This window comes from Cydia fagiglandana, chromosome 25 (genome assembly GCF_963556715.1).
Source record: "Cydia fagiglandana chromosome 25, ilCydFagi1.1, whole genome shotgun sequence".
NCBI classification, from domain to species: domain Eukaryota; kingdom Metazoa; phylum Arthropoda; class Insecta; order Lepidoptera; family Tortricidae; genus Cydia; species Cydia fagiglandana.
In genome coordinates this window covers 1,526,154-1,544,837 of record NC_085956.1, presented here as the reverse complement: position 1 = coordinate 1,544,837, position 18,684 = coordinate 1,526,154, and the positions used below count along the sequence as shown (strand labels likewise).

Below are 18,684 nucleotides of genomic sequence, written 5' to 3'. Positions count from 1 at the left end.
TATACAATCGACAATATTATTTTGAAGAGATTTAAGAAACTTAGCTCAGTAAGCTATATTACAACACTTATAAGCGAAACATTTCTAAATGTGAAAAAAAAATCAAATATAATCGAGTATATTTCACTCACGACATTCAAGTTATATATACTTATATGTACTGCCTTACTCGAATTCCTTCGTGTAACTTAAAATGATATAGTTCGTTGGTTTCTAATAAAGCTCGAGGTAATCCTATTGTCTGTTGTTAAGTAAAACCGCTCGTGCCACGTGCCACAACCACCTGCATAAAAACCTGCGTACTTCGGTTACTGAGTGCCGGCGAGTCGAACGCTACAGAACCAGTCTAAAATGTGTCATCGAGATTATCAGAGAGCGCACCTACACTGGTTTTTTGAGCGTTGGACTAGCCCACGCTCAGGTGCCAAATAGAATAATTGACCCTTTTTGCAGGTAAGTAGCACGTGCGGTTTTACTTAACAATAGACAATAGGATTAGCCGTCGAGCTCTGTTACAAAGCTACGAACTATACCAATATTTGACGACGAAATAATATTTTTATATCATTTTTGAACACCGATTTAAAATATTGTATTAATTTAACTGTATTATCTAAAACTTAAATCACATTGCAAAATAATCGACATCTAAATTTTTTTTCGATATTTAGTTTACCTAAACATTTAAACACACCGTTTCCATTGCCGTAATTATTATTGCCAAGTTACACATTTACTTAGACATCTTACCCTTGTAATGTAGACATTTTTTACAAATAGCGTCAGCTTTTTCCTTTATCGTTTGGCTTGAGCTGCCTCTATCAGCTTCTGGCTTAGCATCTTCAGTTCCAAAAGGATCCTCACTAAACTGCTGAATTAGCTTCTTAATATAACTACCGGGGCCTCTAATAGTGAGTTTAGTATCACATTCATCTTTATTTTCAACTTTATTTTCATTGTCATTCGGTCTAAATTCGCTAAGCATTTGCAGACCGTCTTGGAAATTTTCGAATGCCTGAGTGATTTTGTCTCCAATGTTTAATTTTTCTTCTAGATCGCTGAAGTGTACTGATTTCTGTGTATCATTGATTGGATCGGTGATAGCTTTTGAGCCTGTAGGTGTTATTATTATTTCATTGTTTTTAACATCAATGGTTATTTTAGCGTCGTCGAGTTTGAGACCAGTTAAGGAGACGTCAACGGATTTGGAGCGGTATTGCCTGGTGGGGAGTTGTAGCTGGTTCGATTCCGGGCTGGCGTCTGCTTTGATGGTGACAGGTGAAGGAGACAGCGAGGACCTGTCACCGGGGCTCGATCCTGGAGTTCAATTTACTTTATAGAAAAAAACGACGTCAATAGAAAAATATAATATATTAAAGTTAATAATTATGTATTAGTTAAACAAAATTATAATATTAAATAAGTTAACATATTTATTACTCATAGATTAGGTATGTTATATTATGAAAAGGTTACTATTCAATATATTTGGTCTTAACATGGGCATTGCATTACTGTCAAATAGACTCAATTAAGGATTTCGATTTCAATAGTAACACTACCAGCAAAATAAAGATAGAATAACAATAAATGAACTTGAAGCTCTCATAATGCTGAATAAAATATAAATCTAGTATAATCTAATACTCAGTAGGTAGAAGAAACTTTAAAGTTAGGTAAATACGTACTTAATATTAAGAGCCAACCACCAAAAACTCAAAACTACTCACACATTAATCTATTTGGATCCATAGTTGTTTACTTTCTCACCTAGAATACAATGAGCAAAATAAGTAAAAAAAAAAACAACAAACACACAACAAAACAAAACAACACAACAGCAAATAATAAAAGGATAAGCGACAATAACAGCAGAGCGGAAGGTTATACATATTTAATCAGAATTAAAAGGTGATGTAATAAAAAGTATCAACCGAACTGATGCTATGAAGTGTAGGTATAATTACAAAAAAATGTTAAAAAGCCTGAATTAGATAGCGAATACACAAAACACAAAGATATAAACATGAGTCTCAAAAGTCTTGAAGAAGACATGCATTAAGACGAGGATGGAGGGCCCGCGCGAAATCGCCTTTTCATACAAACGTAGTCCTCATTTTTCTCTCTGGATACCAACATTTTTGAAATTTTTTTGACATAATTTGTTGTATCAACCATAGCTATCTAAGTTTGATTTTTTTTCGAAGTTTTAGGAGCATTTAAATTTTGTTTGAAATCTGCTTTTTACAATAATCAAAAAATCTAAAAAAATCAAACGTATACATAGCTATGATTAAAATAAGTAATTTAAAGTATTTTTCAGAATATCAATATCCAAAGAGGAAATCGAGGTCTACGTTTGTACGGAGAGCGGCCGTTCTTTTTCCTCTTAACGGCTCGGCCACGACATTGAGCGACTTGCGACGGCGGCAGCGACAACCACAGGTGGGAACGAAAGGTCCGATCGCTGTGCCTGTCTCCAACCTATGGTTATCGCTCCCGCAAGTCGCTTAATGTCTTGGCCGAGCCTTATAGTTCGTTTTTTTAGCATTAGAAATAAGGTAAACAATCTTGATGTGTCTTTTAATTGAAAAAGACATTTAAAAAATAAGTTACGGCAAATATGTTACAATTATGAATCTAATATGATCATTTATATTCTTTTGCTTTCATAAGTAATAGTTTTTGATTTATAAAAAGCGTTTTTCAATTAAAAGACATGTCATGATCGCTTACATTCTTGCAAGTTCTTTGTAATGCTAAAAAAATCGAACTGTTAGTCCAGTTTTATAGCCAAGTGAAAGAAACCACCACCAACCGTTAGAGACATCCTCCCCCTCTTCGTGGCAGAGTGGGAGGGACTGTTCCACCATCATCCCCTGGACCATGTCCATGCAGGAGTCCAGGGAGAGCTTCTTCCCGCACATCTTGATCGCGCGGATGCGACGACGCATCTCTGGTTATATCATCATCATTATTAGAGATGGGCTGTATATGGAGTTTGCCGAATACGAATATTCGGTTCAGCTCATACCGAACCGAATATTTGATTGGACTAAAACTACATAAAACGCTGAAAACAAGTTCATTCAGGTCCGTGGTCTGCACTCAAAACCTGTTTTTAACCCTTCTCCTCTCGATCGACCGGGAATGTTTATGAAAAGAAACTGAAACGTCTCATGCCTGAGGGCCTACTGCGAACCACGTTCGACGTGTTGCTTTTCTGTCACACTTGTAAATTCGTACGTAAGTGTGTCAGGGAGGCAACACGTCGAACGTGGTTCGCGGTAGGCCCTCTGATCGCGAAGTGCATCCGCGCGAACTAGCGGACGCCCTTAAAAAAATTGTTTATTCGGTAAATATTCGGCCGTTCGACCGAATACGAACATTGAAAAATATGCCGAATACCGAAGAATTACAGAATATTCGGCCCATCTCTAATCATTATCAATATCATCGACGTGATCAACATCAGGAATGTTAATGCGTGCAAAATAAGAAAAGGTGGGTCAAAAAGCTTCATTTTAATCACAGTTCGCACTAAGCGCTTTGCTTCTACTTTCCTTATGCGCACTGCCAAGGAATGGAATTCCTTGCCGGCGTCTATATTTCCGTGCTCTTATAACCCGGCAACCTTCAAATCAAGAGTGAACAGGCACCTTCTGGGCGAGCTCGCTCCATCGTAGGCCACGTCTACGCCTCGGCTAGTCTGTGGCCATAAGTAAACCCATGCATAATAAAAAAAAAAAAGTTCAAAATGTATAATTAGAATTCTGATATTCTACAAGAACATCCTGTAACTTTAAAGATATAGTTACAGCTTGGCAAAATGGAGTAGAAATTAAAGAGTAGCAACACTGTCGATGTCGTGTCGTCCCTTTCAAATCAATTTATATGAGAGAACGGGACGACACTACAGTGTTGCCTCTTTTTAATTTTTACTTTTTTTTTGCCAGGCTGTAAGTATTCTTGCAAATAAATGATATTGATTGATTGATTTAAGGAGTGTTAGTTAGAGTTAGTAAAATAATATGAAGCGGGAGAAAATAAGCAGATATCAACTTCGCTTAGAAATTTATGAAAAAAAGTTTGCCAAGTGCGAGTTGGACTCGCGCCTTATGGGTTCCGTACCTTTACACATTTTTTTTATTATTTGCTGTTGTAGGTTGTGTCAAAAGAAAAACACATTTAGAAATTTTCCTAAAATAACTGTTATTTTAGGGTCTGTACCTGAAGAGTAACTATAAAATCCCTATTACTAAGTTTACGCTGTCCGTCCTTCTGTCTCTCGCCTTATTAAAAAACCGGGCAAGTGCGAGTCGGACTCGCGCACGAAGGGTTCCGCACCACAATGCAAAAAAAAACAAAAACAAAAAAAAGCAAAAAAAAACGGTCACCCATCCAAGTACTGACCCCGCCCGACGTTGCTTAACTTTGGTCAAAAATCACGTTTGTTGTATGGGAGCCCCATTTAAATCTTTATTTTATTCTGTTTTTAGTATTTGTTGTTATAGCGGCAACAGAAATACATAATCTGTGAAAATTTCAACTGTCTAGCTACCACGGTTCGTGAGATACAGCCTGGTGACAGACGGACGGACGGACGGACAGCGAAGTCTTAGTAATAGGGTCCCGTTTTACCCTTTGGGTACGGAACCCTAAAAACCGCTATAAGGAAAATTTCTAAGTGTGTTTTTCTTTTGACCAACCTATAAGAAAACAATAATTTAAAAAGAGCAATTTTATTACGCAACGGATTAGTTTGTACGGGACAGCTCATGGAAAGCCCCTGTGTACATAGAGTTGAACCAAGATAAGTCTGCAACGATTTTGATAGTACACGCAGTGCAAGTGTTATTTTAAGCGTCAAACCTCTATGAAATTATGACGTCTAAATAACACTTGCACTGCTACCAAAATCGTTGCAGACTTCTCTTGGTCTATCTCTAAGCGATTTAATCTCTCTTACCAGGACTGTCCTTCGGTTCCATCTTAAGCTGCGCGAAGGTCTGCGCGCAGGATGTGAGCACCTGCTCATAGTCGCAGATGGCCGCGTGGGTGCCGTTCACTATCTTGGGGCTCATCGGGCTGTTGGCCAGGAGTAGACTGGTGCCGAAGGTCGCATTCAGCTCACGAGTCTCTGTAATTAAATTAGCAAAATGTGTATTAAGGCACAGAATAAATAATAGTACTAGGTATAGAAGATTCACTCTCTAACTAAACGCGTCTGTTACGATTAGGACAGATATGACCGCTATAGTTCGTTTTTTTTAGCATTAGAAATAAGGTAAACAATCTTGATGTATCTTTTAATTGTAAAACACATTTTAAAAATAAGTTACTGCAAATATGTAACAATTATGAATCTAATACGATCATTTATATTCTTCTGCTTTCATAAGTAATAGTTAGTGATTTTTAAAAAGCGTTTTTGAATTAAAAGACATGTCAAAATCGCTTATCTTCTTCCAAGTTCTTTCTAATGCTAAAAAAACGAACTATAGGGGGCGACAGCACCAGGCACGTCTTATAGCTAGCCACCAAAATTGGTGTGAGACGGATGTACTTGTAGCTACCTGTTGCAAAGCGACGAAATCGCGGAGTGAGCTACGCCTGATTAAGGGCGATGAACAAGAATTTTCAAACGAGTGTGAATTGACGCCCGAAGCCGCAGGCAAGGGCTTAACTAACATGAGTTCGTAAATGCTGTACCGCCATTACAATTGTGAGGAAAAAAAGGATATAAATAAAACTTCTGCCTAAACATATATATTATATGTTTAGACTTTATAGCATTTTATTATGAAATAATAATAAAATGCGAAATATACCTTTGAGAGAGATCCTAGGCTTCTTGTGCACGACGATGTTGCCATTGTCAGATCCGAAGACCTCCATCAGGATCTCAGAAGCCACTTTCTTAATCTCGTTCCAATCATCTGAAAGAGACAGATAATATGTACAATAAATAGTAATAATATGAATATTTATACTACTTAAAGGTTACTAGTATACATACAGCCTGGCAAAAAACAGTAGAGATTAAAAAGTGGCAACACTGTCGTTCCTTTAAAATCAATTTATATAAAAGAACGGGACTTTTTAATTTCTACTCTTTTGTGGCAGGCTGTAGGTAGTCCTTCTACCACTACACTACACTATACTCGCTGTAGACTATAGTCAAAGACATATGTAACTTCGTGTAAGATGAATAAAGTCTAAGGAAAAAACGTGCCTCGGAAATCAAGAAAAAGTCATTCTCGGATAGATCCCGCACACACCTTTAGCCTATGCTCGGCTAGATGGCTTGACACCGTTTCATATTTAACAATTTTAACACATAAATATCAGTGAATTAACATCGATCAAAATGATATAAAAATAATAAAATCATTTATCCATAATATATAAATTTTTTTGATAATTTTATACGTTTTCATTTTGAGTTTTAGTCGTGTGTCGATAGAAGGCAGTAAAACAGTGACTACAAAATTTACAATGACAGGACCCCTCTATACTATCTATTCTTTTTGCTATAGTTTACGCTTTTCGATAACTGTTATAGGTGCTGGTTCTGCTTATACATTAGTAGTCGGTCTCACACTTATCCATGTGCCTATGTAAGATGCTAGGTTAGGTCAGGTTGACCCCTTAAACTTAGTAATAGTTGTTCGATTTGTAGCTGACCCCGACCGGCTAATCCTTTGTCTATTGTTAAGTAAAACCGCGCGTGCTACTACCTAAAAAAAAAGGTCGTATGATTCTAATTGGCACTCAGGCGCGAGCGAGTCCAACGCTCGAAAAACCGATGTAACTGCGCTCTTTGTTAGGCATCTCGGTGACATCATTTTAGACTGGTTCTTTAGCGTGGTTCGCCGGCAATCAGTAACCGTAGATGGGCCACGCAATTTCCATAGGCATTGTAATTCAATAACCGGTTAAATTAAAGGGACCGAACCATTATTTATACAGGTCCGTAGCACAAACGGTTTTATTTAATAATAGACAAGGATTAGCCGGTCGAGGCCAGCTACAAATCGAACGACTATACTCAGACACCGTTCTTACCACCGTTCTCTCTCTCTTATACTACTGTCTTACCAAGTATGTCCTGATTGGTAGTCCTCTGTGACGTCACAGTGAAACGGATGACGTATGTGCCCTTAAAGCAGGCGGGCACGGCATGAACGTAGCCCTCTCTCTCTTCTACTGCCTACTACTGTCTTACCAAGTATGTCCTGATTGGTAGTCCTCTGTGACGTCACGGTGAAACGGATGACGTATGTGCCCTTGAAGCAGGCCGGTACGGCGTGAATATAGCCGCGGGCGTTGAGACGTTTGAGGAGACGCTCGGTGAGGGCGTTGTCGCCCTTCATGCGGAAGGCCACCATGCCTTAAAAAAACCAGATTAGAAAGATAAAAATAAAATATTTTTCTCAAACATTGCGTGCAAATATCGTACTCGTAATGATAAGCTGCGAAACACCGCGTCGGCAATGGATGTTCGTACTACATTGCCTTCGTTACGTTGCACGTACATTGAACTTTACTTCACACTGGGCCGGCCCTTTATATCACAGTCCTCCGTCAATCCCCTATTTCTCGGCCTTTGTAGTAATTATTATCAAAATGTTTACAGCTACCACATGAGTAGGTATATACTTTTTCTCGGTTTCGTTAAACATAAATCTTCACTCTGCACTTCAAAATAGCGAGTCTATTTAACGAAAATAAAAAAATAAACAAGGTTTTCTATATATGTACAATACTATTCATAAGCAGTGGTGGCCGAGTGAATATGACGCCCGACTTTCAATCCGGAGGTCGCGGGTTCAAATCCTGGCTCGTACCAATGAGTTTTTCGGAACTTATGTACGAAATATCATTTGATATTTACCACTAGCTTTTCGGTGAAGGAAAACATCGTGAGGAAACCTGCATACATCTGCGAAGAAATTCAAAGGTGTATGTGAAGTCCCCAATCCGCATTGGCCTAGCGTGGGGACTACTTATAGCCCAAGCCCTATCGCGCATGAGAGGAGGTCTGTGCTCAGCAGTGGGACGTATATAGGCTGAAATGATGACGATGATGATGACTATTTATCTTAAAATTAGGTCGAATGTAAAAAATTAAAAAAAATATACGTGAGGTTGTCCGGGGGGAGGGGTAGCCAAAAACCTCACCAAATATCACCAAGGGGGAGAGGGAGTCAAAAAGTAGCAGAAAACACCTCGCGTGATTTGTGCACAACCCCTAACTAGTACTCATTATAATACAAAAATCTTACCTAGATTCCTTGGTTGCGGGATTTCGAACCGCTGGTCAGCCAAAACCAACGCCTCAAACTTCTGCGCCAAACGAACGCTCTGAAACGAAAACTCGCGGATTGAATATCACACTACCCAAAGGTTGTCTGGAAGAGATCGCTTTTTAGCAATAATTTTTATAAATTTCTTCTTAACTTTCATTGTAATTTTTTATGGTAAAAATATTGTTATTGGAGCAATACAGTTTATTTACTTACTTATGGTAGACAAAAGACAAAGTTCTTGTAACCGATAGAAACCTCAAAAACATTTCTAAAAAAAATGTAGGTACTCCGTGAAGATTTGATCTTGATATGATCGATTTACTAATTAAGTTACCAGTCAAGTAACCAAAAAAAACAAAAGAGTTTAAGTTCTACTCTTGAGTTATGTTGACAATGAATTTTTATTTTTTCAAATTTTTTGACCTTTCATTGATTAGATAGGTAGATACTTAGGCAATTTGTTTGATTATGATGACAAATCAGATTATCTTAAATTAAATAACAAATAAGTACGTAACAGACGTAAGATTGTCTACCTATTTTAAATTCTCCCCTCATCTGCTCGAAGGTTAGCTGGAAGAGATCCCTTATAGGGATAAGTTCGCCTACCTTTAGTTCTGTAAATTTTATGTAAATCTGTGTTGTGTAAAACAGATTTACATAAAATAAAGTGCTTACTACTACTACTACTACTATAAATTACCAAGTTACCTCTCGAATATGCTTCTGAAGACCGGTGACGCCATAGTTCCTCAGCACAAACCACAGCTTCAAGGCCCTGAAGCGACGACTCAGGGGAATCTGCCAATGCTTAAAACAAGACAATAACATTTAGACAAACTCATTCCCCACCCGACCACCAGACATTTTTGAAATGTCTAAAGCCGACCACTGACTCATTCCCCAACCCATACATTTCTGAAATGTCTAAAGCCGACCACTGACTAATAGGCCGCCAGACGATATCGGCCTGTCAGTTAGAACAACATTTTGACAGTTCCGAATAACTGACAGGCCGATACCGTCCGGCGGACTGTTAATCAGTGGGCCCATTTAGACAAAGTCATTCCCCACCCGACCACCAGATAATTCTGAAATGTCTTTTAAGTCGACTACACCAAACTGACTGTCACCGTTAAAAGGTCCACTAAATTTTATTTTATGAAAATTATATATGGGAGTACCTACTCGTACTTCCCAAATGATTCATGCTTTCAGATATAATTTAAGCGATGTTTTAATCGAGACTGATTAATTTTTTTATCTATAGATTTTTTTTGTTTTATTATGTTTGTTTATTTCTTTCTTTGTTTTTATCAATAAACTATAATAATTTAATTTAAGCGATTGTGTGAAAAATTAAGTTGTAGATCAGGTAGAACAAAATTATAACACATCCACCAGAAAATCTAAATTTTTCGAATTAAAAAAATTTAAAACGGCTTTCAATTAACAAGGAATCAAAATAGGACCAGCAGTAATTTATTTTGTTGTTGTTTTGTACTCGTATATTATTTTTAACTCTACACATATTCTATAAATTAATGTATCAATTCCACCACCAATGTTAATATCACCACCATATCACCACCACCAATATCAGCATTTCGTACTAAACATTACTTCTTATCAGGATTCTAACTGTATCTTCTTGTAGACTCCCTCCATCATCATTTTAAGTCAGTGCAGAAATGTTATTAAAACCAATATCAACATTTCGTACTAAATATTCCTGCTTATCGGGATTCTCCAGTTGAATCTTCTCCCCACACCCAAGAGACATCTTAACCATGTAGATCCTCTTTATCACCATGGCCCATCCATTATACTAACCCGCCACCATCCACCAAAAACCAAAATTCTTATCTGAATAATTCTGTTCTTCAAAATTTGATTGAAATTCAAATCAAAATAAGTAGCTTATTTCTAAAAAATATCGACATTGATCGACATTCCTTCCACTGACCACGAAATTCTTAAGCAAAGTAGTTATAATTTTAAGTCAGTGTAGAAAGATTTGAAAAGTAATGTACTGAAACATATTTGTGTACAAAAGTATTTGATTTAGTTAGTTAATCAGTTAACAGCATTTTCATATGTACTATGTGTCCGCCACCAAAGTTATTAAAACCACCACCAATATCAACATTTCGTACTAAATATTCCTTCTTGTCAGGATTCTCCAGCTGGATCTTCTCGCCGCACCCAGGAGACATCTTATCATAACCATGTAGACCCTCATCTTCATCGTAGAGATCATGATTTGAATCACCGCTGTTGAATCCATCATCAGGCAAATCTTCATCGTTGTTCAGGTTTTCATTTGTTTTTGTCAGTTCTTTATCATTCGTGATGATTTCATCATTAATTTTAACCTCTTTGGTGCGTAACATTCGTTTTACGTTTGACACTTGAGAGCCTACCTATAATTTGAATAGTGACAAAAATAAAATTATCCTCTAGCCGCCCATACGTCAAACCTTGCCAAGCGAAATTAAATTTTATGTTGTCAACATAAAGTTCAAATTAGAATGGAACAGGAGACCTTTTTATAGGTCAATTACATACAAGTTAATCAAATTATGTTCTTTATTAATTAACTTTGATAATTATCCGTGTAATTTAAATAGTAATTAGTTTAAAAGGAAAAAAAAACATATTTATAATAGTCTTAGATTTTTATATATATTATTTAAAATGTGTTCGACTTACCATATAATCGATAGCTTTTCCTGAAATAAAAACACAATTTTTAGCGCAAAAGTACATCAAACATATGGTGGTACTGGTGGTCGACGCGGTCCCAGTACATGTCATCTTGAAACTTAAGTCATTGTCAATAGAGGTGACAGCAGGGTGTCATCTATTGGGCATTAGCATGTCGAGCACTAGTACCACCACTATGTACATGGTGTGTCTGACCATGGAGCTTTAAATCCAGGGCTTGATTTTACTCGCTAAACTGAGCTACTTTTACTATGGGACCAACCCTAAAGTCGGGGAAATTTTTTTGGCTTTTCCATAGAAAACGTCGACATCTGATCAGCCAAAATGTATGAAAAAGTACAATTTTTTTTTGGTGTTTTCGGGGTTGGTGCCATAATAAAAGTAGCTCAGTTTAGCGAGTAGAATCGAACCCTGGATTTAAAGCCCCATGGTCAGACACATCCTGTATATCAATATCATCTTGAAATCTAATTGTACGACAGCAACATTCCTAACTGTACATCGGTGGACCTTATTACAAAAGGCGTAAGGTCCACCGATGTACAGTCAAGGAATTTAAATTCCGACCCATTTCGTACTTTGTCACAGTGACAATCAATATGAAAGCCGCCTAGATACTGGAATCAGTTATGTAACGCTGCCATACATGACCCAAAAAATTTTTATTAAGCTATGAGCTTCATCACACCTGATATTTGAGTAATTCTAAGCATTTCTAGCCTGGAGTGGGGGGGAGGGTGGGGTACAGAGACGGCCGCCACCCGTCATCTTTAAAAAATATCTATTCTGATCCTGGTGGGTACTAGGGCAAGTTTGGTATCATTTTCGTATAAACCAAAGACGTAGAATTCATTGCTGATATTTGTTTTTTTCAGTTTCATAGTAATTTTACAAGAAAAACGTAAAAAGGTGAAAAATTTGGTTGGAGATTTTTGCTACGCGGAGCCGAAACTACAAAAGATAGAAAGTTGAAATTTGCACACTAGATTAAATTTATAAAGTGTACAAGAGATAAGAAGCGATTTTGAGAAATTCAACCCCTAAGGGGGTTAAAAAGGGGATAAAAGTTTGTATGGGGTTCAAGTTTTATTTTAAGCTAGGAATTTGAAACTTCGTAAAACAATATATTATTAAAATACAAGAAAACTATTTTCAGCGTTTTTGAAAATTCATCCCCTAAGGTGGTGAAAAGGGGGTTGAAAGTTTGTATGGATATCAAAAAAATTTTCGAACGCGGGACTTGAATCTTTGTATTTGGGGATATTATTAAAAGACAGGAAAAGTAATTTCAGCGTTTTGTAAAATTCATCCCCTAACAGGGTTAAAAAGGGGTTGAAAGTTTGAATCCATTACAAATCCGAGTAGACACACATTTCTTATTGCCTCCCAGGCTTGAAATGCTTAGAATTACTCAAGGAACATATGTGACGAAGCTCATAGCTTAATAAAAAATTTTTGGGTCAACTTTATAACTGCTTCCGCTAAGAGACCTCATACGGTTGTCACTGTGACAAAGTACGAAATGGGTCGGAATTTAAATTCCTTGACTGAACAGTGGGCGATGGTATAAGACTCAGCCCTTACCTAATTAATTTGAACGAAGAAGAAAGTAAAAAACAAATTGCAAAATTAAAATGTCTTCAACGTTGTTTTTCCATCTGAGTTTTACGTTATACATACATATAATCACGCCTTTTTCCCGGTGGGGTAGGCAGAGACCACGGATTTCCACTTGCTACGATTCTGACATACCTCTTTTCCTTCTTTCTTTCTTATTTTTCGTTATTTCCGTTCAAATTTATTACGGTCTATTCATAAAAACCCTCCAAATAAATATGTTTTACCTGAATTCTCATGCCTTAGGTAAATCGGGTTGACGTTGAAGGTCCGATGCAGAGCGGTGCTGTCCCGGACCCTGAAAATTTTCAATTTACCATTACAGTATTGTACGGTATCAATATAAACCGGACAAGTGCAAGACGGACTCGCCTTCCGAAGGTTCCGTACTTTTTAGTATAAAATTTGTTGTTATAGCGGCAACAGAAATACATCATCTGTGAAAATTTCAACTGTCTACTGTCTAGCTATCATGGTTCATGAGATAAAGCCTGGTGACAGACAGACTAATGTCACCTGCGTCTGTTACACGTGGCGGGGCAAACCGGGTGATTTATTGTCCATTTTTTCATTATCTTTAAATTGTGTTTTTTTTAGCATAGTTACCATGGCTCTGTTTACTATTAATTCTTTGACCGCCAAAAACGTCAACGGACGCGCGCGGCCTCTGTCCAATATCAACCGTCGTGCATTCTGACAAGAGGGCCTACCGCGAACAACGTTCTACGTGTTGCCTCTCTGTCGCACTTGTAAATTCGTACGTAAGTGTAAGCGGTAGGCCATAAGGTTCACGATGACGCGCCGCACACGACAGGCGTTCAAAGGGTTAACAAGATGAAAATACAAACCACATGGCAGTGCAGTCGAAGTTGACCATCAGCCACTTGGAAGGGTTGAAGGCGAAAGAGTCCGCCATCTCTATCCCGTTCATCCAGTGTCTGAGAAAAGAGAAAATAAAGTTCATTGTATACTAGGGCATACTGAAAATTCTTGGAGCTTGGCCAGCCACTTAGAAAAAATAAGCCGTCTCATATATCAGAATCCAGAAACTTTCAGTATGCCCCACGTATTAGGCCAATCAAATTAGACTTTTCGAAGAATTAATTCCCAGCAAGCTGGAAATCATCTTATTCTTTGAATTTAAACTGTTGTGTCACATACTAACATTGAAAAAAAAAATATCCGTAAAATTATTCATCTTATTCTTCTTCAATCTTCATTAGCTTCTAAATGCATGTAATCCTAGTTTGTTCCATCCCAGGAAGTGTGCAAAATGTTTTGCTCTTTTTCAGTTATTTGCTTGTAGCTCGAAAACGCTTGGTATATTAACTAAGTAAGTACATTTTATTGTTGTTCAAAAGGAACATTGTACTATCTAATTTGTACTCGCGTAATGTGTCTAATGTGTATGATGGGTAATTTTATAAATTACTCGACGTTCTGCGGTGGTTCATAGTAAACCGATATGTCTTGCTAGTTGTTATTAATCGTATAATTCCTTCAGATGGAGAGAGCATATCGATGATAAGCACGGATCTAAGCAAGGCGTTTGATTCTATTAACCACAAAGGCCTAATAAAGAAACTTTAAAATGCCGATGTCCCTATCAACGTCATTAAAATAATAGAAAATTACCCGGAAGACCGATCCCTCATAGGAAAATTTAGGACCATGCATGGAGAAGTGAAGAGGATACCGCAGAGGGTGCCCCAAGGATCAATCCTTGGCCCCATCTTTTTCAATCTGTTCGTTCACGACATATAGGATGCTCACGATAGACTACGAGGTCTCAAGTTATGTCAATAATTCCTTCTGCGGTGCCTATTTCAAAACTCATAGATGCAACTGCTTAAAAAATATCTCCGACGTTTCAAAACACATCTTCAAGGCTTCGTGATCCCGGGGAACGAACGGCTTCAGTTGACATCAACATCTAGACGAACGAATTTGACCCCACATTTGCGACCCGCCTGATTCGAACTTTAAGATACGTCAATTAATAGATCCAGAAACGTTATGGATTAGATATATCAGAGTCAAATGTGACCGTCCTTAAAAAAAAGCGTCACTTTTGACACTGACACATCTAAACCATATCGTTTCTAAATCTATTAATTGACGTAGGTATCTAAAAGTTCGAATCGGGCAGTTAATCTTACCTGTATTCTGGACAGACGAACGCGCTGCCCGCATATGCGGCGTCTACATGAAGCCATGCGCCATGCTTGTCGCATACTGCGCCTATTTCACGCAAATTGTCGAAGGCCACGGAACCCGTCGTGCCGAGGGTTGCACACACCTGGAGGGACCAAGAGAAGATATTTTAATAACGGACAATCATTATTAAAGAGAAGGAAGGAAGAGGGAGGGAGGGAGAGGGAAGCGGGGGGGGAGGGTTACACAAGAGTTAAGGGCTATAAAGGTTAATTTTCTTATTTAAACCTTATCCACGTGAAAAGGCCCTCCTTTTATTTAGAGAACTATGATAAAATCATTACTTACATGCCCATAAGCTGTCAACTATTGCCCACAGGAGAGAAAAATGTACAGTTCGCGCGAACACACTAGTTTTCTCTCCTTTTCTGTTTGACCCATATAAACTGCAATATTCTCATCAGTTTTGAAGAATTAAAAGCGAGCTGGCGTGATACAAACATTATTTCCATACGACAGCATAAAATACTTAAAACACTGTCAGAAGGTTAGACTAAAAGTTACTCGTAATGAAACATTATCGCACCTCGCAACTAACTAACTTATTGATAATACGGTTACGCGTCTAACTAGCGACGTGCGAGGTAATATGAAATGAAATGACGGGAATAAACGTAGACTATGGAAGTCACATAGGCATCACATAGGTTTAAAAACTAAATTTTCTATATCGTCGGGTGACAAGCAAAAGTCACTAAGTACCACCATAAGTTCATAGCTAAATTTTAATTGTTTAAATTCAATTTTAATTTTAATTTTTTATTTACATTTTATTTTATTTTATTTTATTTATTAAGTACAACCACATCGTATGTATTACATATGGTCCTTACATATGAAATTGGCGTTTCATATGGCAGAAATGAAAACGATTTTTTTTTATGAAACTATTTTTTTATTTAGTCAAAGTATGTACCATGGCTATCTATGCACTTTTGCCATCTCGAAGGTTGTTCATTGATTCCTTTACTAAAAAAAGTGTGTGAGCGAGAATCAATAAAATCTTTGAAGGCCGTTTGGACAGCCTCGTGAGAATTGAATTTTTTTCCTTGCATGAAGTTGTCCAAATTCCGAAAAAAATGGTAATCAGTTGGAGCAAGGTCCGGGGAGTATGGTGGGTGTCGAAGACATTCCAGTCGCAGCTCCCTTAGTTTTGCGGCCGTCAAACGTGCCGTATGTGGTCGAGCATTGTCCTGAAGCAGCAGTGGGCTAGATCGATTGACCAGTCTGGGTTGTTTAATGGCTAGCTTTTCCATCATCGTTTGCAATTGTTGACAATACACATCAGCCGTGATTGTTTGCCCAGATCTTAAGAAACTGTAATGGATGACACCGGCGCTAGTCCACCAGACACTTACCAGTACCTTTTTCTGAGTCAACTTTCGTTTCGGGCAGAATTTGGCTGGTTCACCAGCCATTGTGAAGAACGTTTCCGGTTATCGTACAGGATCCATTTTTCATCACAAGTAACGATACGATTCAAAATGCCTTCATTATTGTGCCGGTTGAGAAGTGAAACGCAACACTCGACGCGTGTTTCTTTGTTTGCGTCGCTCAATTCATGCGGTACCCATTTTTCAAGTTTTTTCACTTTTCCAATTTGTTTCAAGTGAATCAAAATGGTTTTATCACTCACACCGAAGCCTGCCGCTAACTCTGACGTGGTTTGCGATGGATCTGCTTCCACAATTGCTTTTAATTCTTCGTTATCAACTTCTGTCTCCGGCCGTCCACGGGGCTTGTTCTGTAGGTCAAAATTTCCAGAACGGAAACGTTGGAACCAATAACGTACCGTATTTTCTTTTGCAGTAGCTTCCCCATACGCATTGTTAATCCTACGAGCCGTTTCTGCAGCACTAGTGCCGAGGTGAAACTCATATTCGTAAATATAGCGATATTTTAAGTTCTCCATATTGTGAACAGAACGATGTGAAAGAAAAACAAATGACGCGATAACAAATAAATTTCGTAATTCGAACACAGAAATACATGGTCTTAAATTTGAAATAAATTTGAATTTGGAATTCCTAGCCGAACGCCACATATTTTGAACCAAAGTTGCCAGTTCGCCAAACGCCAATTTCATATGTAAGGACCTAATACGAGGGCTGCTACTTATGTATCCGGAAACACAAAAAATAAGAAATATCTATAGTTATAAATGGTTTTATTGCCTTTGTATTCGTCCACCAAGATGAATGATGTACTTTTGCAAATGTTGAAACGACTTTTCATAGCACTTTTTCCATTCTGATCTTGGTATACAAGACGTGCATTTTGTAGGCAAGAACGGCTCTTTCGCGAGTTTTTCTTTTTTTTTTAACCTAATGTTCATGTTATATCTTACAAATGCTCGTCATATTATTGCCATGAGATGCCTCTATCTTGCGATATGTACTATAACCATCTTGCATTATGAGCTCGTTCACAGCATCTATATTTTGTGGGATGACAGTCGATTTTGAGTGTTTTTTTTAAATTCGTCCTACTGTAAATACCGTAATATACTACGACCACAATTTATTCACTAAAACATTGACCTTCGATGGAACTTACTCCCCAAAAGTCGAAAAAAGTCGATCCATGCACTATTTTTGAGTTTATCCATTCCGAACATCGTAAAAAAAACATCTGCACGAAAATTTTCACAAGTAAATCCGTTGAAGGTGCAACAAAGAATTTTTAAAAATAATGCTACAATGTAAAACCAATTGATAGACATGTGAAACAAACTGTATTTTGCTTCCAAAGAGTTCCATTTTTATATGTTATATATATATTTTTAATATAGTTCCAGTAAGTGGCCCATTCCGGATACATAAGTAGCAGCCTATGTATGTTGCATTACAATAGAACCAAAGTACTTCACCTGATACAGTACGACAATTATGGAGTACATAGCGTTGTCTAAGTAATATTGGGAACGAATTTAAACTATAAAAACATAAAAAAACATTAAATTTTAAATAATTAACTAATACCTATATACATTATTTACAATTTTGCGACAATCCTTAAACAAATAATTACAAATACTAATAATTTAATACAGATTATACCTATTTCTTGGAACTAAATATTATTTTTGGCAATATCTTAGATTTAAATGTGGGTACATTTATGTGATTAGTATTAATTAATAGGAATTTTTAAATTATTATTTTTGACATTTGTTGACAACCAATTATGAGCCTTGTAGCTTGAAATAAATGATTTTTTTTTATTTTTTTTTTATTTTTTTTTATAGCCAATTAGCTATAGTGAACCATATTAGTACTAAAAAAAAGATGGTCGATTTTTGTTTAATTGTTTAGGGTTCCGTACCCAAAGGGTAAAACGGGACCCTATTACTAAGACTTCGCTGTCCGTCCGTCCGTCCGTCCGTCCGTCCGTCCGTCCGTCCGTCCGTCCGTCCGTCCGTCCGTCCGTCTGTCACCAGGCTGTATCTCACGAACCGTGATAGCTAGACAGTTGAAATTTTCACAGATTATGTATTTCTGTTGCCGCTATAACAACAAATACTAAAAACAGAATAAAATAAAGATTTAAATGGGGCTCCCATACAACAAACGTGATTTTTGACCAAAGTTATTTTTTTTTTAATTAAAGTTACAAGACTATATGGTTGGATTTGGGGTTGAACAAAAGATATTAAAATTTTACAGAAATGGTTTTTTTTTTCATCTCTCTAGCTCTAAAAATAAAGATTTTAGACCCGGGTCAAATTTTAATTTTTAATTTTTTGATTTTTTTTTTGTCCAAATCGGTCCCAAAAAAGGTCTATGTATACGGAAATGCATTAATCGTTTAGTAC

At 37.3% G+C, this 18,684-nt stretch overlaps 1 protein-coding gene across 2 annotated transcripts in view; it reads right to left on the bottom strand.

The window, feature by feature from the left end:
- Positions 1-659: 659 nt before the first annotated feature.
- The window catches only part of LOC134676999 (histidine decarboxylase), a 37,927-nt gene continuing 19,902 nt past the window's right edge, over positions 660-18,684 (bottom strand). Inside the window, exons 8-19 of one of the 2 annotated variants that reach the window (XM_063535377.1) lie at positions 14,816-14,955; positions 13,505-13,594; positions 12,884-12,954; positions 11,025-11,044; positions 10,469-10,735; positions 9,024-9,122; positions 8,289-8,367; positions 7,229-7,393; positions 5,832-5,939; positions 4,970-5,140; positions 2,819-2,956; positions 660-1,317 (exon numbers count right to left, since the gene is read on the bottom strand). In XM_063535377.1, the coding sequence (XP_063391447.1) occupies positions 734-1,317; positions 2,819-2,956; positions 4,970-5,140; positions 5,832-5,939; positions 7,229-7,393; positions 8,289-8,367; positions 9,024-9,122; positions 10,469-10,735; positions 11,025-11,044; positions 12,884-12,954; positions 13,505-13,594; positions 14,816-14,955 (1,932 nt within the window). In that variant the 3' untranslated portion in view covers positions 660-733. The remainder of the gene's footprint in view (positions 1,318-2,818; positions 2,957-4,969; positions 5,141-5,831; positions 5,940-7,228; positions 7,394-8,288; positions 8,368-9,023; positions 9,123-10,468; positions 10,736-11,024; positions 11,045-12,883; positions 12,955-13,504; positions 13,595-14,815; positions 14,956-18,684) is intronic. The other variant, XM_063535378.1, reaches the window with a different exon arrangement.